The 23,611-nt window shown below is 37.4% G+C and overlaps 1 protein-coding gene across 2 annotated transcripts in view; it reads left to right on the top strand.

Annotated features, from left to right (window-relative positions):
- MYO1D (myosin ID) overlaps positions 1 to 23,611 on the top strand; it is a 348,885-nt gene that overhangs the window by 154,072 nt on the left and 171,202 nt on the right. For both annotated transcript variants that reach the window (XM_049861252.1, XM_049861251.1), the window contains exon 16: positions 3,106 to 3,313. In XM_049861252.1, coding sequence (XP_049717209.1) covers positions 3,106 to 3,313 — 208 coding nt within the window. The remainder of the gene's footprint in view (positions 1 to 3,105; positions 3,314 to 23,611) is intronic.

Below are 23,611 nucleotides of genomic sequence, written 5' to 3'. Positions count from 1 at the left end.
CTAAATGGAGCCTCAGAATGAATAGTCGGGAAAATTCAAATTTAATTTTATATTGATCAAAATATTGTGCTCATAATTGACCATTTTCCTTGTTGAATGCACAGCCTTTAAAACTGGCTTTTCTTTTTTATTGAGGCTGTATCATAAGAAATGTTTTCATGAGTAAGAGATGTATTCAATTCTGAGTCTTGATTTCAAACACTGTCAAATTATATCATTAGGAAGTTTTCTAGGCTTGTTAGAACTCATGGAATTGATTCTAGCAATTGCTCAATCACAGAATTTGTTTCTGTGTTGGCACCTATAGAAATCAGCAGAAGTTTAAACATTAGTTTAAGCAAGGTAAGGATGAGTAAGTATAGGATGGGACCGTACTGAGAATATATTATCATGAGATAAAATGGTAGCCATGAGGAGTAGTTGAGACAGTTACAAGCTTGATTTGGAGGAGGACAAGGAACCTTGCTAGTGCAAAATTGGATTTATTTTACTTTCTACTCAAAAGGTTTTTGGTATGTTTCTTTTTTTGGCATATGCTATAATCCCATATGCTATAGGGGTTAGCATATGGTGGAAATACTCATGTATTAAGATTAAAAAGAATGTATGGATTTTTAAGTCCTTAGTTCTTAAGATTAAAGAAGCTATGATCTTAGTGATACTGGCTTAAATCTCATCTCCACCCCAAAAATATCTCAAATAATATAAAATATGCATATTTAAAACAAAGCAAATGCACAGCTCTATTATGGAGTCAGGAAGGGGGATTCTCAGTGCACCTTGAAGATGTGAGTCACTCCTAAATGTAGAATCAAATATGAAGACCCAGAAGTAAGCCAGTAAGCCCAGGTCACCGTTGTAAGCAAAGTGCATACTTCTGAGGCTTAAGCTACCATTCAGAAGCCTTCCCAACTGCTCTGCTGGAGTCTACCACTGCTGCGGCACAGGAGGTTTCACAATGGCCAGGACAAGTAACCACCTCCGCAGCTGCAAGGAAGGAACTGTAGGCATAGTAGCAAAAAAAGTGGCCACCTTGGAAGAGGCCAGTAAAGACCAAGATGTACACAGAAGGGTCCTGCAGCAAGAGATGAGAGAACAAACCAAATAACATCTGAGAATGAACAAAACCATGGAAAAGAGACAATAAACTAAAAAAATGAAAAACCTTACTCCTGAGGAATAAGGGGCATTAAAGTAAGCCTATTTAATATTTGCAGAGAGATAATGGAGGGAATTATAATCCTAAAATAGTAATGTGAATTTAAAAAGAAGAGCTAATTCAAGATTTAGAAACTGGAAAGCCGATTAAACGCAACTGAAGAATGAATGACCTCTCGATAGGCGAGTGGGTAAATAAATGATAGGATATTCATGTATTGGTTACTAATCAGCATTAAAAGAGAGTGAACTATTTATAAAACAACAACGTGTATGAATATCTTAAACGTCATGCGGAAAAATGGTAGACTCTTCTGTGCTGTTTTATGCTGCCACTTACATGAAGTTCAGGGATAGGTAAAACTGGTTTATGGTGTTAGAAATCAGATAGTGGTTGCCTTTGGGTGGGAGGAATTGACTGGAAAGGGGCACAGAGGAATCTTTCTGAGATTATAGACCTTCTGTATCTTGATTAGGATGTCAATTTCACAGGTGTTTACATTTGTCAAAACTTGTTGGATTTTATACTTAAATTTGTGCGTTTCACTATATGTAAATGTTATAATTTCAAGTTTTTTTTTTTTTTTTTAACTAAACCATTTTTTTTTTTAAAGCAAATTATGGGCCGAAAGAGTAAGCTAAAGAGTTCTTCCATATGTCGTCACAAAGAAAAAGAGATGAGAAGTATTAAAGAAAAGTCAAGCAGCTTGTAAGGTTGATCCAGGAAAGAATAAAAAGAATAAGGAAGAAGCACTATTTGAACAATGGCCAGGAATTTTCCTAAATTGAAAAAAAAAAAAAGACATAAATCTTCAGATTGAAAAAATACGCTGAATGTAGAGCATATAAAAAAATTTAAAAAGCAAACTGAAATACACATACTAACTTATAGCATGTTGGAGATAAAAATACATCTCTCAATGAAAAAAAAAAAAAAAGCTACCTACCAGGGAATGAGAGTCATACTGACATTAGACTTCTCATTAGCAATGTATGAATGCAAATAGACATAGGAACAATGTCTTCAACGTGAAGGGAAATGAACTTTGAGCCTAGAATTTCATTCCATGCCAAATTATCATTCAAGAAACCAAAAACCAAACCCAGTGCCATCGAGTCAATTCCGACTCATAGCGACTCTATAGGACAGAGTAGAACTGCCCCATAGAGTTTCCAAGGAGCGCCTGGAGGATTCGAACTGCCGACCCTTTGGTTAGCAGCCGTAGCACTTAACCACGACGCCAGCGGGGTTTCCATTCAAGAGTGGGAGTAAAATAAAAACATTTTCTGATGAAGAAGGACCCAGAAAGTTTACTATTCACAGACCCTTTCTGAAAAATCTTTTGTAGGATGTACTTTAGCAAAAAGAAGAATGAATGCAGAAGGGAAACAGGAGATTCAAAAGGCAATATTAAGCAAATAAATCAGTAAAGCTTTTTGTTAACTCTAAACAAATATTGATTGTAAGGGGGAAAAAAAGAAGTCTTTAATATAATCTGAAACTAAAATTAAAATGAGAGTAGGAAATGGGGAAAAGTAAAGGCTTTTGTCATATTTATGGGAAGACTCTAGATGATGGTTAACTAGACAGGAAAAAATACATTTGTATGTGTTGGACATTTCAAGAGAATAATAATAGCTGCTAACATCTGTGAAGTGCTTACCATATATTACGCCAGGCACTGTTTCAAGCACTCTGGAATCCCTGAAGCTCACAACCATATGAGACGGGTAGTTATCCTCATCTTATGCAGAGAGGAAACTGAGGCACAGGAAGGTTTGGTAACTTGCCCCAAGTCACAGCTACGAAGTGGTGGAACCATATTTGAACTGAGACAGTTGACTCCTGAGTGTACAATCTTAAAACAGGACATTTCCTCACAATCAAATGAGTACCTTTCAAATCAGAGGAGGAAGTAAAGTGTGTCTTGTTCATTTTTAACCCAGGTACAAGATGATCTCTGAATTCACCTGGCCCAACCATGACCTTCCTTCAGACAAAGAGGCTGTCAAGAAGCTGATTGAACGTTGTGGGTTTCAGGATGATGTAGCCTATGGGAAGACCAAAATTTTCATTCGAACTCCCCGAACACTCTTTACATTGGAAGAACTCCGTGCCCAGATGCTCGTAAGGATTGTCCTCTTTCTACAAAAGGTAATTTTATAGCCTATATATAAGAACAAGGTCTTGCTTCTGTGTCCCTAAAAATTCTGTTGAAATCTTTTCTTTAATTCAGGAAGTATTCGTGGTATATTTTCAGAGTCTATGTGTATCTCAGAATGTTATCTGTTGCCTTCACACGTGAAAAACTTACTAGCTGCCTGAGTTCAAAATTCTTTTTATCCTCAAAACCCTTAAGACGTTGCTTTGCTTTTTCTTTTTTAAGTTTATTTATTTTGTTGTTGTTGAGAACATACACAGCAAGACATACATCGGTTCAGCCATTTCTACATGTACAATTCGGTGACATTGATTATGTTCTTCGAGTTGTGCAACCATTCTTGCCTATAACAGAAATACCACAAGTGTATGGCATCAACAAACAGAATCTTGTTCTTTCACAGTCTGGGAGGCTAGAAGTCTGAATTCAGGGTGCCAGCTCCAGGGGAAGGCTTTCTCTCTCTGTTGGCTCTGGGGGAAGGCCCTTGTCATCAGTCTTCCCTTGGTCTAGGAGCTTTTCAGCACCTAGAGCCTGGGTTCAAAGGACAGGCACTTCTGGCTTTTCTTGCTTGGTGGCTTGAGGTTCCCCTGTCTCTTTGCGCCCTTCTCTCTTTTATATCTCAAAAGAGATTGACTTAAGTCACAACGTAATCTTGTAGATTGAGTCCTGCCTCGTTAAATAACTGCCGCTAATCCCCACTTCATTAACATCATAGAGGTAGGATTTATAACATGTAAGAAAATCAAATTAGATGACAAAATGCTGGACAATCACACAATACTGGGAATCATGGCCTAGCCAAGTTTATACATGTATTTGGGGGACACAATTCATTCCATAATACCTTCCTTTTCTGAGCTGTCCCCCCCATTAACATAAATTCACTGCCCTCTGTGGTTCCTGTCTAATCTTTTGAGTTGCTGTTGTCAGTTTGATCCCATACAGGTAGTTCTTAAAAGAACACAATGCTCAAGGCAGACCTTTTTTTTACTGTTGTTGTTTGGTGCAGTATAGTTGGTTCCGACTCATAGTGACCCTGTGTACAACAGAACAAAACGTTGTTTGGTCCTATGCCATCCTCACAGTCGTTGCTATGTCTTTTACTAGTTAAGCTAAATTATTATTTGGTTTTAAGAAGACTTCAGGGTATACTTTCATTTTAAGCTTTAAAGATTATCTCAGGGCAGTAGTTTCAGGGGTTCATCCAGCCTCCATGGCTCCAGAAAATCTGAAGTCTGTGATAATTTGAAATTCTGTTCTGCATTTTTCCCCTTTGATCAAGGTTCTTCTGTAGAATCTTAGATCAAAGTGTTTAGTAATGATAGCCAGGCACCATCCATTTCTTCTGCTTTCATACAAGATATTGCTCTTTTGTCTTCTGGTATTTAAAATTAGAGAGATGTCTGAGCCAGCCTAATTTTTGTCTTAACTGCTTAAAGGACTTTTTGTTTAATTCAGAAATTTTCCCAACCACCTACATAACCCATCATTGTTTTCACCACCACTTGACCTCAGAGTGAAGTGCTGACTTGATAATGCCGTTAGTTCATGGTACATACTATCATTGATCCACGTAGGGATCATTCACTTTTTCACGTATTTCTTTTTATCCTCCATACCCATTCTCATAGCTTCCATATGAACCATTTTAATGTAAAAAAAAAATTATATAGGTATATAAAAAATTGTGTACCTCTGTGAAAATATCCTTGGGATGTATACCTAGGAAAAAAATTGCCGGGTCACAGGGTATACCTGCACTTACTTGGTGTAAGTGGGACCAGTTCCCTCTTCCGAATGATCCTGCCAGTGTCCACTAGCTGTATGTGAGGGCTACTATATGCCTCCATCTCTACCAGTATTATCCAGCTACCTAAATTTTGCCAGACTAATATGTATAAATACTTTGTATTTCTCTGATTGCCAGTGAATTTGAACATCTCATTAAACACTTACTTGCTTTTGGAGTTTTCGTGTAAATTGCCTATTCATATCCTTTGTCCATTTTTCTGCTGGAATTGGTGTCTTTTTCTTGTCGATTAGCAGGAATTGCTTGAATACTTTAGACATTAATCTCATATCAACTTTAGAGATTTTAAATGTATTCTCCTATTCTGTAGGCATTCTAATTAACTTTGTCTGTGATATCCTTAAATGAGCAGAACCAATAATTTTCACAGTCATATTCTTCAATTTTTTGCTGTACAGATTGTGCTTTTGGGATTTTAAGAGGGCTTTGCTTGTCACAAAGATATTATCCTGTATTTTCTTCTATGAACTGTATAGTTTTACCTTTCATATTTAGGTCTTTAATCCATTTAGAATCCACCTATGTATGTGGTTTTTATATAGGAATTCAATTCATTCTCCTCCATAGGATGAACCAGTTTTCTCAACATCATCTACTAAATACTCTGCCCTTTTCCCATTGAACTGTGGTGTCACTTCTGTCATATTTTAAGTTCCCATATATATGTGTCTGTCTGTGAGCACTTTATTCTGTTCGCCTGTTTTTGCACACAGTTTTTATTGTGGCATGTCTTAGTGTATGGTGGGATAAATCCATCTTCTTTACTCTTTTTAATTAAGGTTGACTAACTCGATGGGGTTTAACCTATATATAGACCTTTATTCTGCAATATAAATTTCAATGTGTGTTTATTGAGCTCGTTAAATTCAACTTTGAAAATTTTATTAAGATTCATTGAAGCTTTTGATTAATTTGAGAGGATTAACATTTTTAAAATACTAAACCATCTCATTAAAAGCATGGAATAGATGTCTTTAAATCACGTTCATTGACCTTTAGATTTTTAAAGATTTTTTTAAGAGCACTTTATTGTTTTTGTTGCTACTGTGAATTTTTTTCATATGTTCTACATGGCAGTGTTGGTATAGAGAAAGGATATTGATTTTTGTTGGTTTGTATCAGTAGGAAACCTTCTTGATTCGTATTTTTTATTCCGTTAGTTTTTCTAGGTTAACAATTATATCATGTGCAGATAAGAAAAAGTTTTCTCTTCCCTTCCAGCTGCCAAGATGTATTAAGTGTAGATCTCTTTTCATTTATTTTACCTGGAACTCAGAAAAACCTTCATATATGTGCTGCCAAAGCAAACAGCAGAGAAACTTTTGGATTGAAATGTTAAAATCTGTTTCATCCAAAAAAAGTTTCCGTCTGTTTAGTATTTATTTATTGCTTTTGTTTAGTTCTGTTTTCTTTCTCGAGAATGTGTGTAGATTTGCAGGTTGGAGCTCTGGTTTCTGCCTGTTATAGTAAAGTATTTTTAGACATCTGTTCTTCTGTGTCTTCAAGTTCCTTTTCCTTGCTCTTCAATGCTTATCTGTGGTTTTGGGTTTTATTTTATTTTAATGGATCCGATATTAGGTCTTTCTTCTTTCAATCTATCTAAGAGATTGATTCAGATTCAGGGTTTGGGCCTGACCAGGGGGACCGTGCCTCTCAGTTTGCTTAGGACAGTCCTGGTTTATGACTGTTGCCTGGTGTATTAATTAACAGAACCCTTTTCACTCTCAAAAGTGTCCCAGTGTGGATAAAAATTGTATGATCAATGAACTCACTTTCTATCACTTGGTGGCTGGTAGAATCCCCTTCTTAAATCTAAGGGCAGTTTGATGTTCGCTCTTTCACAATCCTCAGTGTCCCACAGACTTTAGTCTGTTACATCTCTGCTAACAAAGATGGGATCCTTTCCCCTCTCTCCTCATCCTCATGGTCCAGCTCGTACATAAAATGCCACAATTCCAGGTATACACCGCTACTAGGACTCTTCCTCTCTCAGTCCCCTCTGACAGCACTTTGCTTCCATAAATGCAGTGTGCCATTACCAGTTCCCACACACCGACCCCCCCCCCTTCTCTCCTGGTGAGAAATTGCCAGCTCTACCTAGAAAAGCGAGATTCTAAAAGAGAAGGGGTGGTAACTTCAAAAACTACTACCCATGCAGTGGAGTCAAACTGTCCAGTCTTCTCTGTTATGTAGATCTTGCATTTCTGAGCCATAAGGCAGAGTGGTAAGAATAAGGTCTTCCTCAGGGGTTAAGAGGTCAACCGTTCTAATCCACCGGCCGGTCCTTGGAAACCCTATGGGGCAGCGCTACTCTGTCCTATAGGATCTCTGTGCGTCAAAATTGACTCCCTACGGCAACAGTTTTGTGTTTTTGCACCTATTCTCAGATAGGCCATTCTAGTGTAGGATTAATATGTGATCTACTGACTATGACCATAAAATTAGGAATTTTTCTCCGCTTTGGTAAGAGGTCATCAGTCAAGTAACTGTCAAAACGATGGGTGTTTTCACTTTTTATATGTTCTTTTTTTTTTTTTATATAAGAATTAAATGAAAAGTTAAGAAAGGCAGCATCAGGAGCTGCTATTTTAAATATGAAATTTCCAACAATTGATTTTTTAAAATAAAAATAGCTGTATCTTTTTTCCTGATTATATACATATAACATGCTCATTGTGAAAATAAATTCAAACACATGAAAATCTTAAACGAAAACCTGAAAAGCCACCCAAAATACCACCATTCAGAGGTAACACAATTAATATTTTGGTGCCCATCATTTGTAATCTCGTTCTGTGCATGCATATAAATGTGTATTCATAAACGGGATCATAGTTCATAAAAGAGGTTCTTATAAGCGCTTTTCTCTTTTTCTGCAATATTTTTTTACTCCCTTTTTTCTCCCGCATTTACCTTCTCTGTCCACATTTCTCACCCCTGCGTTGGGGCTCTCCAAGGCCACCCCCAGGTTCAGAGATTCTCTGGAAGGACTCAGCATACAGTTGTACTCACAACTAAAATGCATTACCGCGAAAGGATGTAGCACAGAATCGGCAAAGGGGAAAGGCGTATGGTCCAAAGTCCAGAGGAAAGCAGAAGCTAGCTTTCAGGAATCTTCCTCCTCTAGCGACAGCATGTACAAACTGCTTGTCTAACAGGGAAGCTCGTTAGAGACCCAGTGTCCAAGGATTATACTGGGGGCTGATCATGTAGACACCCCCTATCTATCTAGCACATACCAAAATCCCAGGCTCCTCGAAGGAAATCAAGGAGCCCTGTTGATGCAAGAGTTCAGCACCCAGTTGCTAACCAGAAGGTTGGTGGTTTGAACCTACCCAGCGGCTGTGTGGGAAAAAGACCCGGTGATCTGCTTCTATAAAGATTACAGCCAAGAAAAACCCTATGGGGCAGTTCTAGCCTGTCACATGGGGCCACTATGAGTTGAAAATCGACTTGACTACACCAAACAAAAGAAGACAATGAGGTGTTCGGCATAGTCACATCGTATAAGCAGTTTAGGCTCACTGAGCCACTCTTTTCATTTAGAGAAAGTTTTATATCATTGTAGAGAACTGTTTACCAGTCAGATTCTCAGATACCAGCTAAGGGCCAACCTAGCCCTTAGAGCAGGCAGACTAGTCTAAGGATAGTAGTCTCGGGCTTTCTGTATTAACTCTTTTCTGCACATCTGCCTTGTTCTTCCCATGACTTTAATAGGCTTCTTTGTACATATAGCCTTCCATACTGGTGCCTTGGTTTCTATACACTAGATTCCCAGGCATGAGATTGTTGGGTGGAAGGGTGTATACGGTTTTAATCATAATAAAAACCCAAAAAACCAAACCCAGTGCTGTCAAGTCGATTCCGACTCATAGCGACCCTATAGGACAGAGTAGAATTGCCCCACAGAGTTTCCAAGGAGTGCCTGGTGGATTCGAACTGCTGACCCTTTGGTTAGCAGCTGTACCACTTCACTACGCCACCAGGGTTTCCAGGTTTCCTTTTAGATAGAAGTAATTTACATTTCGGCCCCAATGTAAGTGAACTTCTTTTCCCTAATATTTTTTTTAACCAAAGTTGCTTCTTTAAGGTTTTTCAATTTTTTCCAGCCTGATCAATAAGAAATATATCATTTCAACTTTAATTTTTTTTTATTTCCATGACTGTTAGTAAGGGTGTGTTTAGTAGCCTTTTGGATTGCCTCTTCAGTTATTTTGTTTATTCATATCCTTGCCTGTTTTCTATTGGGTTGTTTGTCTTTTTCTTAAGAATTTGTAGGAGCTGCCTGTATATAATATGTATTAACTTTACGTACTGCGATTATTTTTCCACGTTATCATTTGACTTTTGACTTTGTTCATGGTATGCTCTTGCATGTGAAATTTGTCAGTATTATTATAATGAAATAGGTATTACCTTTTCCTCTATAGCCTTTTGGTTTCTTAAAAAAAAATTATGGATCTAGAATTTATTTTTGTCCATGGTACGATATAGCGGTCCAACTTGATTTTGTTTCAGGTGAATAGCCAGCTGTTCTGAATTCCATTTATTTATTTTTATTTATTTTTTTTCCCACTAAATTGAAATTCTACCCTTGTCCTATATTAAATTCCCACATATACTTGAATCTATTTCAATACTCACTATTTTATTCCAGAGTCAATTCCTATGCCAATATCGTACTGTGTTTATTATAGTACATCTTAATGGGTTTCTAACCTGGCTTTCAGTGCATTTTTTCTTTTTTTTTTTTTTCCTGTACCTTAATAAGGATTTAATGGCAAGTTGGAAGAGGCAGAATCAAGGATGCTGACTAAAATCAGAACCTCCAAAATGGATTGTTCTTGAGGGAATAAGCTGCATAACCACAAAGAAATATTGTACCGGAGATACAAACTGCCTTGCTTTCTGATTCATTAAAAAAAATTATTGTTTTCCACTATCACTATCTAAACCATTAGTCACTCAGAATTAAAAATTACAAATAACCTAGCTTCTTTTCATATCCTTGGACGTGTGCTTGGGATCTTAAGAGATTTTCAAAATTAGTTGAAATGTCATTTTTTAACAGAAATAACTACCTAGATTTAAAAGACTCCTTTATTGGTTTTATGTTACATAAGTAATAGCAATACAAAATAGTAAAATAAAAATATATAAATAAGAAAAAATTAAAAGTCACACATATACCCACCACACAAAAGTAATCCACGTTTTGTTAGGTACCCTTCCAAACCTTTTCTATAAAAAACCATACCTAAAAATCAAATCCTGTCATATCCCAGTTGTATAATGTATTTTTTTGTTCTGTCTTTACATGTCTGTATATTTGAGTATTCTCAATAGCTGTCTTAGTCCTTAATATGTTTTACTAGCATTTCCTCAGTCAGTCTATTACTGGACATTTAAGTGTTTCCAATTTTTCAGTCTTAAAGGTCTCACTGCAGCATACATCCTTGTTTACCTGGAACAGTGCCTGGTGTGTATTCAGGGTTCGATAAATGTTAGATATTGTTATGGCACAGTTGTTAAGAGCTACAGCTAGTAACCAAAAGGTCAGCAATTCGAATCCACCAGCTGCTCCTTTGAAACCCTGTGGGGCCACTGGACTCTGTCCTGTAGGGTTGCTATGAGTTGGAATCAACTCGACAGCAATGGGTATTGTTACTACTACTAGCAGTACTGATACAACTACCATTGAATATCTGTGAACATTCTTGATTATTTTCTTAGAGTAAATTTTTAGATAATGAGAATTGGTTTAAAAGATGCATTTTTAAAGATTTTCTTTAAAAAACCAAACCAAACCCACTGCCATCTAGTTGCATTGAGTCTGACTCATAGTGACCCTGTAGTTTTCTATACCCATAGGTCAAATGGCTTCCAGAAAGATTGTACCAATTCAAGCCTCCACCAACTAATGTATGAAAGAGCTTGTCTCTTCAAAACACTGCATAGTTTTGTTCTTTTAAACATTCTTTTCTGAATGACCTGAAACCCGAATGTTGAAAAATGCATTTTATAAAAAGTCCAGGTTGTAGTATACCCATCTTTGTATCATTCAATTAAAAGAGATGAATCAGTATCGCCTTTTTTAAAGGTCATCCTCTTCCTTTCACAATACAGGACTGATTCACTCACCCATTTACCCTTTGCATTTGAGTTTGTATATATGTTCCTTATATCACATTTGAATGAGAAATCACTAAGATGGTATTTCTGTCCGGCACTGAAGAAACTATTTAAGGTTTTCAAAATGGCAGCTTTAAGCAAGGAGGTGCTGAGGGATGAGTAAGGTACAGTGCCACTTCAGCAGCAGACATATGGGGCCGAGTCAAAGTGTAAGATGATCGTTATTGTGTTGTAAGAGAAATATGTCCAACTTGATTCTGTTGTTTAGCTTTTTTTTCTTCTTCAAACTGGACCTTTCTGGCTTTGGATTTCTTAACATTTGTCTTCTCTCTGTCGATATTCATTAATTCCCAGCAGGTTGTTGTTGTTGTTAGGTGCCGTCAAGTCAGATCCGACTCATAGCAACCCTATAGGACAGAGTAGAACTGCCCACAGGGTTTCCAAGGAAGCTGAGCTCTTAACCACTATGCCACCAGGACTCCTCCCAGCAGATAGGACACCTTTTGTGTAGTATGGTAGGGGAAATCCTGAAAGAAGACTGTAGTTTTCGGTTACTTGATTCTTAATGAAAATACTACACCAAATACATTACAGATAGTCATGATTCTTTAATACTCTGTGCCCGTTTAGTCTAAAATGTTTTGTTGTCTTGGAAGAGAAATACATTATGGAAACTCTCAAGAATGTTCCTTATGTTTTGTGTACATGTGTGGTTTTAAATTTATGTTCTTATTCTAGGAAATTGTAGGGCAAGATCAAAATTGTCATATAAAGTGATATTAAGGAAGGATCCTAAAAGGGAGGTGGAGCAGTATTAGAGCAATTTATCTTTACATGGCCATTAGCAACAAATTTGGAATAGATTGATCAGTTTGAAGAGAGGATTTCTTTTTTTTTTTCTTAATTTTTATTGTGCTTTAAGTGAAAGTTTACAAATCAAGTCAGTCTCTCTTACAAAAATTTATATACACCTTGCTATATACTCCTAGTTGCTCTCCCCCTAATGAGACAGCACGCTCCTTCTCTCTACTCTCTGTTTTCCTGTCTATTTAGCCACCTTCTGACCCCCCTCTGCCCTCTCCTCTCCCTTCCAGACAGGAGCTGCCCACACAGTCTCATGTGTCTACTTGATCTAAGAAGCTCTCTCCTCACCAGTATCATTTTCTATTCCATAGTCCAGTCCAATCCCTGTCTGAAGAGTTGGCTTTGGGAATGGTTCCTGTCTTGGGCTAACAGAAGGTCTGGGGACCATGACTTCCAGCGTCCTTCCAGTCTCAGTCCAACCATTAAGTCTGGTCTTTTTACGAGAATTTGAGGTCTGCATCCCACTTCTCTCCTGTTCCATCAGGGGTTCTCTCTTGTGTCCCCTGTCAGGGCAGTCAACGGTTGTAGCCAGAACCATCTAGTTCTTCTGGTCTCAGGATGATGTAGTCTCTGGTTTACATGGCCCTTTCTGTCTCTTGGGCTCATAATTACCTTGTGTCTTTGGTGTTCTTCATTCTCCTTTGCTCCAGGTGGGTTGAGACCAATTGATACATCTTAGATGGCCGCTTGCTAGCATTTAAGACCCCAGATGCCACCCTCCAAAGTGGGATGCAGAATGTTTTCTTAATAGATTTTATTATGCCAATTGACCTAGATGTCCCCTAAAACCATGGTCCCCAAACCCCTGTGCCTGCTACACTGGCCTTTGAAGAGTTCAGTTTATTCAGGAAGCTTCTTTGCTTTTGGTTTATTCCAGTTGTGCTGATCTCTCCTGTATTGTGTATTGTCTTTCCCACGAAGAGAGGATTTCTTGACCTATCTGTAAGACAGAATGGCTTCCTTTGTAAATTATGTCTTTATTTTGAGAAGTTAGCCTGCTTAAAGACCATCTGCAGTTAATTGTAGACAAACACCTTAACTGGTCATGTTGTAATGTACTTGGACCATTTCAGATCGTACAGCTTTGATTCTAGCTGTAGGAATGGAATTATCCTTTCCAGTGTGCCATGGTGAAGTTAAGTGCCCTTCCCATGGCACATACTGGAGGCTGCTAAGCAGAAATCCTTTATTAAAATAGTAATATTTTAAGACTCTAATAATTTTTTGTAACCAATTTGTGGGTACCCTGGAATTACAGTAGTAGAACCAGATTCCTAAGAATAGTTCATGATTCCTATGCCAGCAAGAGCTCCCAACTCCCTGAAAATTTAAATCAAGCCAGCCTTGACTTGCTTCACACTCCATGCCCCGAGTTTTCCAGCTTCCAAACCAGGTTAAATGTTGCTTGCAACCTGTAGAACCCATGACATGTTGAGTTCTGGAATCCACAACCAGGCTTGAATTTAAAGTCAGTTGGCAGTCTTCCATTATCATTATGTGAAATTGTGGACAAGTTTATAAAGGAAATAATAGAACTCACATACTATAAATGCTCAAATCTGTTTTCCTTCTAGGGTCAATTAGCTCCCAGAATTTTATATTTGCTTGTCTGATAACTTAAAGGATGGTAATGGTTTGATTATTAGGTCATAGCAAATTTAGTGCAATTCCAAAAGCAGTATTCTGTTGCCATCAAGTCAGTTCTAACTTATAGTGACCCTATAGGACAGAATAGAACTGCCCCATACAGTTTCCAAGGCTGTAATCTTTACAGAAGTAGTATGCTACATCTCTCTTCTGAGGAGCGGCTGGTGGGTTCCAACTGCAAACCTTTCATTTAATAGCCGAGCACTTAACCACTATGCCACCAGGGCTCCTTAAAAGCATTAGGGGAGAACAAAGGAATGCATGGAGAAGAAGGTCTGTGGAAGAGATATAAAAGAGAAAAGGAGGTGGTGATAAAGCTGAGGAAGGAGAAACAGACCTCTAGCTTATGAAATAATATACTTAAAATGTACGGAAATGATGTGATTGTTACTTCTAATTTTTAGGTAGAGTTCAAGATGGAATTGTAGAGTAGCAATCTTTTTTTTTTTTAATTCAAGATAATAAATATTTGGCATTCCACTAGGAAATTGGTATTGTGAGAATATTGTACAAATATAGGACTATCTGGCTTTTTCAATAAATCAACAGTGTTTTTTAGCACATTTTATATCTCAGCCATATATAATATGTGGTAAAGGAAATAACTGAAGCATTTTAAGATCCAGTATCCTTTTTGTTGGCTTATGGAAAAATTTCTTACTGTTCTTATACCAGGAGTATCTGCATTTCCCCTGAGCCACTGCCCTCCTACTGGGAGTCATGTAGTCACTGGGGGGACAGGGAAGAAGGCTGGGCTGCTGGAAGACCTCACTGTGAAATTGTCTGAGTGATGATTCTGGACATCCTTGACTTATTCTTGAATTTAATGAGAATGCTTCTAGTGATTTCTGTTTAAGCATGATTCTGGATGAGATAGATACATTTCACTATGTAATAAGGAAGTATCTATTCTTTATTAATTCTAATTGTATTAAAAGTCAAAATAGATGTTGAATTATATTGAATTACTTTTTAGCAAGTTTAAAGATTCTCATGTCATCTTCCCCTTTGAGCTATCAGTACAGAGAATCCTATGAATCAGTCTGATATCAGTATTATGTTTGCTTCAGCAAGGTAAATATGAAAGCTTATCCTCTCTTCTCCATACTGTGGAACAGCCTAAATCTGTTCAGGCTGAATTAATCCATTCAGGTTGAATTCCCCTATGAAGCCATATGGAAGAGTACATGTGTTGAAGCATAGCTCTTCAATAGCTTTCTCTAGTTCTTTATGGTAATCAGCCTGCTTTTATTTTCTGTCTTTTGTGAGATCAGTTTTGGTAATTTAGATTTCCCTGGAAAATCATCCAGGTTCTCATATTTAATTGAATAGAATTGAACAAAGTAGTCTCTTGTGATTCTTTTCTTTCACTATTTGTAGCCATTCCTTCCTTACATTTCTCATTTTGTAGATTTGATTTGATTGTACTCACTCTTTAGTCTTTTTTCTTTATTAATTTTAGTTAATAGTGCTTTTTACTCATTTTTTCTCAAAGAATCAGCTCTCTTACTTATCAATTCCACCATTTTTCTTGTTTTTAATTGATTAATTTTGCTGTGTCTTTTCAATTCCTTCCTTCCTTTTGGAATATAAAGAGTAGAAGCAAGCAAAAGATTATCTTTCTCTAACTTCTAGAACTGGCCAGAACATTCATTTACTCCTTTCACGTTTATTAATAATGGACAGTAGTATTTTTTTCTGAGAATTGCTTTTGTTGTAGTTATAGAATCTGATACATTATCACTTAATTATTTTTGTTTGGATTTCCTCTTTCCCCAAAAGTTGTTTGAAATTTTTTTTTTAATCATTTCCAAGTTGTAGGTGTTTTATATGTATGTTTTATTTCATGTTCTACTTTTGTTGTTGATTTTTAGTTTTATTGTATTATGATCACAGAATGCCAACAGTACTATTTCGACTTTCTGGGATTTGTTGAGGTTTATTTTGGAGCCTAGTATACAGTCATTTTTGTGAATATAACTTGAAAGAAGGTATATTTTCTTTTTTGATATTTTTATTATTAAAAATTGCAGTTATTTATAAAAGTTATTTATAAAAAGCAGAAGAAGCTGACAACCCAGTTGGGAGGGAGATATGTTAGCAGAAAACTGCAAACCAGCAATCTGGTGTAATTGTGATGTTCCAGGGTAAGCACTGTCTGCCAGACAAGCTCTAGAAGGGGCCCCTATCCGAGCTAGGGAGGGAGGCTTTCTAAAAGAGAAGATGCCAAAAAGTTTGAAAACCACTGAGTTAGACTTGTGTTTTTCTTGAAAACACTTTTACGGGGTGGACGGATCTTAATCTGTATTTCATAAACCATTTGTGCAGGTTGAGTTTTAGAGCTAGATCACTGATGTCATAGTGGGTTCAGTGCCTCTAAATATATATATATTTAGCAAACATAGACTAGGCCTAGTCATTGGAATTACTAAAACAGTCCTTTTATTGTTACAGAAAAATTCTTTGCCCTTCTTAGCAAATGGTCAGAAGGACAGTTAGCGAGTTCGGTGGCTAACTAAAACGTCAGCCATTCACATCTACCAGTCGCTCCTTGGCAACCCTATGGGGCAGTTATGCTCTGTCCTAAAGGGGTGCTGTGAGTCGGAATCGACTTGACAGCAACTGGTTTGGTTTGGTTTTTATATGGGACATGTAAGTGGAGGTGACCACCAGTTGGATATGTGATAAGAGGTAGAGAATCTCAAGCAAGGAGGAATGACCAACAATATCAAATGTAGTAGAAATGTCTGAGAAAATAAGGACTGAAAACACCCATTTAGTGTGGCAATTAGGAGATCATTGGTTTATTAATTACCAGCACATTGAAGGTGGTCAAGATGAGAGCAAGTACAGGAAGAGAAAAAAACAAACCAGGTACCAGAATCCTCCACTGAGAAAGTATATTGAACATTCATTGGTAAATCATGGTAATGAAAATAGATATGGGAAAGGATATGTGAAAGGATATGTGAAGGATATGGGAAAGGATATATGAAGAAACCAAGGAGTATTTGTCTTTTAGTGAATGTTGATTATGGAACACTGAAGCCTTACCCATACATATATTACTAAGCAGTGCTGTTAGAATAACATTACTGCATACAAATCATTGATTTTACTTTTCTGAAGAAAATTGCTGTTGATTTAGAATGTAAGCCAATAACTAATACCATGTAAAACAATAAAAGTATTTCAGGAAAATTTAACAGTGGAACAATAGAACGTCTCTCTCTCTCTCTTTGTTTCTCTCTCTCTCTTTTCATAGGCCTCCCCTTTTCTTTCTCCCACCAAATCGGGGAATAAAAAAAGATAAAAGCATATTTGGAAAATGATGGCAGCATGTCAAGAATGATATGTTTATTTCTCTCCTCTCAGATACTGCCAGGAAGAAACCACTGCCACCCCTTGCCTGGCCCACTCCCCTGTAAGTTGGGAGCAGACGATTTGCTGTCCTGAAAGAGCAGCAAATCCGTTGCCCTGGTGATATCTCATTACTAAGGCAACCAATTTGGTGCATCAGTGTGAATCCCAATTTTATAATGTAATTATGCCAAGATATGTACATGTGCTTGAGATTTACTTAAAAAGAAATCTGTTCCCCTTGGGAAGGAAAACATCCAGTGTTAAATGAAAGAAGGGGAAATATTGCTTTTATTCTTTGCAAGCTTAAATACACCTTTCCGTTGAGCCCCCCGCTATGCTTAGTCAAACAGCTTGCACTGGTTTTTCCCTCACCACATTTTTTTTTTTTAACTTGAGATGTTCCCTTTCCAACACTTCTCTCTTGAGACCTGTCACTCATAACGCAGCAGCTGTCGTCTCCATGACAACACTTTCTGGCCCCTATAGGTGGTAGAAGGAAAAAAAAAAAGGGGGAAAGCCCATGACTATGTTTTCCCTTCACGTTTCTGTTTTAATTGCTGGAAGCTCAAGAGATTGACTCTTTGTAAGGAATTAATTAGTAAAGTGGAAGTGAATCAGTGCATAGATGTTTACATTAAATTATTAAACTTCTGAACAATTCGGGGAGGATAGCCATTCCAGACTCAAAGGAGAGATCTCACGGGTCAGAGGTGCACATCCCGACGTCTATCTGGAGAAAGACTGTGTGTTCATTTCACCAGTAGCTGAAAGACGTACCCAGCCAAACCAGACAAAACAGCACTGAATAACTGCTGATCTTTTTTTTTTTTTCCCTCTCCAACAAAAATTATTGTTTAAAAAAAAAAAAGGCATATTTGGATACCAGGAATATTTATTTTTAAACCAAAAACCAAATCCCTTGCCCTCAAGTCGATTCCAACTCATGGTGACCCCACATGTGTCAAAGTAGAACTGTGCTCATTATGGTTTTCAGTGGCTGATTTTTTGGAAGTAGATTGCTAGGTCTTTCTCCTGAGGCATCTCTGGGTGGACCTGAGCTGCCAACCTTTCCGTTAACAGCAAGCAAGTTAACCGTGGGCACCATTCAGGGATCCCATCAACCTTATTAATTAAAGCTTAGTAAATAATGAAATCCATGTAGCTCATTAAGTTTCCGGTTTGCCCTAGCTGCCAGGAAGCGCAGGGCTCAGCTTTGTACTCAGATCCAGGAACTATCCTTAGTTGGGGATTTTGAGAGTGATTGTCACTACTTCCCACCTGCACTTTCACCCCCATTGCTTTATTCCCTCTGCCCCCCTCCCTGCCCCATTTCCTTCTTTTATCCTTATTTTGATGATTCAGTTGTCCATGAACCTTTTGTTATAAGCTTCCTCCAGTCCTTTTGGAAATAATTGAGTAGCAAATATTAAAAGTAATGATGAGAATGTTTTATTGTAAGGGTTGTTTAACTGTTTAGTGACAGAGCTGACATTTAATGCAAAATCACCAAAATAAGATGATTTTTGAAACTGACTTTTCTAAAAAAAGGCTTTTCTGTAGTACATAATTTTGCTACATACTTCTTTAAGCTCAGAAAGTTTACAGATGACAAAATATGTTCTGCTTACTAAATCATGTCTATAGTGGAATATATGTGATTTAAGCATGAGGGCTACAGCACTGAGGTTTGTTTTATTCTTTTTCTTACTATAACGAATATATAGAACTACTACCAAGAGATCTAAGTATATTAGAAGTTGCTCATATTCTTTCTCATGTTATATTTGAACACATTCTGCTTAGACTGTCAGATTTGTGAACAAATGTTTATGAAACATTCAGTGTATTCTTAGAACTATGTCATTATTTATTACGTATACTTAGAGCATTCAATTCACTTTCTTTTAGTGGAGAGACATAGTGGCTTCAAGCTTTTTTTTTTTTTCCCTACCAAGTGCAGACTATAAATAATTTTAATGTACAAAAGGCCATTCCAAAGAGATGAAATAAATACCTCACTAGAAAAGAGTGAAAAACCTGAACAATCAGTCCACCAAAAAAACAAACAAAAAAATGGCCAATAACCATATTTTCACCTATCAAGTACTCAAAGTTTTTTTTTGTTGTTGTTGTTGTTGTTCATTCATACCCAGTGTTGTTGAAGATATGTGTACTCCTAACATAAGGGCAAATTGGTGAGAGCTCTCAGGGGGGTCGTTTGGCAATGTGTTTCAAAAGTCTAAAAATTCAGCTCGCCTCTAATCCAGCAATTATACATCTAGAAATTTATACTAAGGAAATACTTAAGAATTTATGTAAACATTTAGTGCTAAGAATTTTCTTTGCAACATTGCTCATGAAAATGGGAAATTTAAATGCCAAGAAATTAGTTATATAAATTATGGCGCAATATGTACATAAATAGAATAGAAAACTATATGGTTATTAACAGTGACAATTTGAAAAATAAATTTAATAATATCAGAAGTGTTCATGGTAAATGTTAAGTCAAAATATTTGTTAGGAAACCGGATGTTCAGTATGATTCCTTTTTAATTAATTCTAGAAATGTCTACACGCACAACCCATTTTATACACTGAAAAGTAACAGATGAGTCATTCTTTTGGGGGCCTTATTCATAACTAAGGAAAATATTGAGACTATTTTTATTCAGTGGTTTTTGTCAGAAAGCCTTTGATGTTTCCAGACATTTCTATCTATGCATATTTAGCACAAAAATGTGAGTCCATGTTTTAAAAAAATTAATTTCAATATAAGATGTTTACTAGTCAGCTATCTTGAGTTGGTTTTACTGTATTTGTATGGATAAGAAACCAAACACTGATAGAAAACGTGTTGGTGACAAACATCTTTAGAGAATTAAAAATACAATCAAGCATTTATACTTTAAATAAAAGTTTGCAAAGTACTTTATTCACAAGTTTATTGTACTGTAAATGGATTATAGGTAGGAACAACATATAGCTATATGTTATATATGATCATACATCTATAACCACATTATTTCCACTTCAGATTTTAAGAAACTGTTATTATAAATACATGTTCATTGTGAAGTACAAAAAAAGGAAGTAACATAACTCATCATCTCGCCATTGAACGATGACTGCTATTAACATTTTAAAATATGTCATTTTAGCCTTTGCCCTACTATCTCTTACACACATACAGAGTCAGTTTTTAAAATTGATGTCACACTGTATGCACTGCAGATGGGCATTCCAGTATGAAAATCAGAGGAAACATCAAGGTGGTTGTGGTACTCTGCGCCAGAAGCACTTCTGTGTGATCTTTCAGGCTCTGGGCTTCCCTCCTTGATGTTAATCTGCGTAACATTACGGTATCAATTTTAATGACGTTGTTCCTCTGTTCAAAAGACCTTCAATCAAACACCTACAAAATTAAGACCAGAATCTTTCAGAGCTTGGCTTCAACCAACTGTATCTCCCATTATACCACTATACTACACCATGGTTTTTTCACCGAACCCCAAACCTATGTGCTTTTTCACTGTATACTTTTACGCACACTGTTTTCCTTGCCTTCAGCGTTCAACAAATTAGATTTCACCTCCTCACTAAAGCCCTCCTGACCATGCCAGTCTAAACAAAGCCATCCTTTCTTCTTTCCACCGAACCCTTTTGTCAGTTGCATGTGGCTCTATGAGACAGTAACTTCAGTGGGAGCCAGGAACCATGGACCCGCTGCGGATCCGCTGTGCATGCTGAAGGTTTTAGGTCGTCTCACTTCGTTCATCTATAAAGTGATAGTTTTAAAATGAGGACATCTGTTGCAATCAGGTGTCAGGTGTTTTATGGGTAATTTATTACTAATAATAAGGTATTGAGGTTTATGAATTAATTACTTTTTAAGTAGGAGCTGATTCAAAGTTATTTCTAGAAAAATTGATACTTGCTTTCTTGAGTGGGCAAAAAGGGCACATCTCAGGGATTGAATTGTACAACCCCTGGGAGTTGGTTGCACATGTGAATGACCTTTATAAATTATGCCAGCAAGAGTCAGGGCTGAGTCAAAGATGATTTATAAGACGTCTTCCACTCAGAAATTTAATTGGATTCTGCGATTTCTGTGGTCTTTCACCAGTGTTTAAATCTTAGATCATCTGTTAATTTTGTACATTTTTCTTATCTCCTTGTCTGATACTATAAATCGTTGAGGAAAGCAGCATCCTTATACTTGATCGTATTCCACAGAGGGCTTCTAACACAGTGCCTTGTACTCAGTGGTCATAGAAGACATTTTGTCAAACTCGTTGCCATCGTGTCGGTTCTGACTCATAGGGACCCTATACGACAGAGTAGAACTACCCTATGGAGTTTTCAAGAACCAACTGGTGGGTTTGAACTGCCAACATTTTGTTTAGCAGCCAAGCTCTTAAGCCACTGTGCCACCAGGGCTCCATTATTGACATTTTGTCAATAATATAATTAAAAAATAAATTTGCTCCTGGATTTACATAGTTTCTTATTAGCTATATATGAAAGCAAAGATATTTATTAGTACTTAACTATTTATGTACATTTAAATGAGGTGCCATTTAAATACCAAGTAATGCTAGTGAATACTAGTAATACCAAACAAATGGAGTAATTAGTAAGCACAAGGGTTATTCCCAGGTAGAAAAGGAGTCTTAAAGTTTTAACTCTGCTGCCAGAGTAGAAGAATCACTAACGTATGTATAATTTCTAGACTGTACTACTCCCTAACCAGCAGATAGCTCTTGGCTTCTGTCAGCCATAAACTACTTGGATTCTAATCGCAGCTCCAACACCTACTGGATGATACTTTGGGCAAGCCAATTAGCCTCTCTGTGCATCAGCTTCCTCAGCTGTAAAATGGTAATAAAGTAGTACCCACCTTATAGTGTGGGTGTATTAATTTAGTTAATACCTGCAGCCTGCTGTGAGCAGTGCCTGGCAAACAGTAAGCACCATTTGCCATTATTATTAATATTATTAATATGAACATCATTACTCTTGGTTAGATTTATATCAGCTGATTGTTGCTACAATTATGTCACTAACTGCCTGTATTAGTTTCCTATGGCTGTTGTAATAAATTATCACAAATTTGGTGGCTTAAAACGACCAAAATTTATTCTCTCACAGTCCTGGACGGCAGAAGTCCAAAATCAGTTTCACTGGGCTGAAATCAAGGTATCAGCAGGACTGTGCTCCCTCCAGAGGCTCTAGAGAAGAATCTATTCCTTGCCTCTTCCAGTTTCTGATGGCTGCCAGGATTCCTTGGCTTGTGGCCACAGTCACTCCAGTCTCTACCTCTGTGGTCACATTGCCTTCTCCTCTTCTGTCTTCAAATCTCATTTTGCTTCCTTCTCATAAGGATACATGTGATTGCATTTAGGGCTCACCTGGATAGTCCAGGATAATCTCCTTATCCCAAGATCCTGAACTTAAATTACACCTACAAGGTCTTTTTTTTTTTTTTTGCCATGTAAGGTAATATTCACAGGCTCCAGAGATACCTTTTGGCAGAGCATTTCAGCCTCCCATACCACCTTTAAACTTAGTAGCAGAATGTATTTGTTACTCATGCATCTGGAGTTTGGCCCATCTTGGCTGATCCCATTCCAGACCATAGGTTGAGTATAGGTTGGCTCTATGTGTTGCTCATTTTTCTGAAGCCAGTGGACTTCCTGAGGCATGTTCTTCTCATAGTAACGGCAAAGCCTAAAGGGACAAGCCCAACCACATAAGCACATTTGAAACTGTTCAGGTCACATCTACCAATAAGTATACCCCTCCCCTAGAGGTCAAGGGGGGACCAAAAAGAAACCTGTTGCCGTCAAGTCGATTCCAACTCATAGCAGAGTGACTACTTCCTGGACAATAATCAAACCTAGCTAAAGGGAAAGACAACACACCGTACAGGAGAGGTAAACACAACTGGACTAAACCAAAAGCAAAGAAGTTTCCTGAATAAACTGAACGCTTCAGCGGCAAGCAAAGCAGGGGCAGGGGTTTGGGGACCGTGGCCTCAGGGGACATCTCAGTCAATTGGCATAATAAAATCTATTAAGAAAACATTCTGCATCCCACTTTGGAGACTGGCATCTGGGTCTTAAATGCTAACAAGCAGCCATCTAAGATGCATCAATTGGTCTCAACCCACTTGGAGCAAGGAAGAATGAACAACATCAAAGACACAAGGTAATTATGAGCCCAAGAGAAAGAAAGGACCACATAAACCAGAGACTACATCAGCCTGAAACCAGAAGAACTAGATGGTGCCCAGCTACAACCGATGACTGCCCTGACAGGGAACACAACAGAGAACTCCTGAGGGAACAGGAGAGCAGTGGGATGCAGACCCCATATTCTCAAAAAAAAGACCAGACTTAATGGTCAGGCTGGGACTAGAAGGATTCCAGAGGTCATGGTCCCCAGACCTTCTGTTAGCCCAAGACAGGAACCA

The sequence above is a fragment of the Elephas maximus genome, chromosome 19, assembly GCF_024166365.1.
Source record: "Elephas maximus indicus isolate mEleMax1 chromosome 19, mEleMax1 primary haplotype, whole genome shotgun sequence".
NCBI classification, from domain to species: Eukaryota; Metazoa; Chordata; class Mammalia; order Proboscidea; family Elephantidae; genus Elephas; species Elephas maximus.
This window is presented reverse-complemented; position numbering and strand designations above follow the sequence as displayed.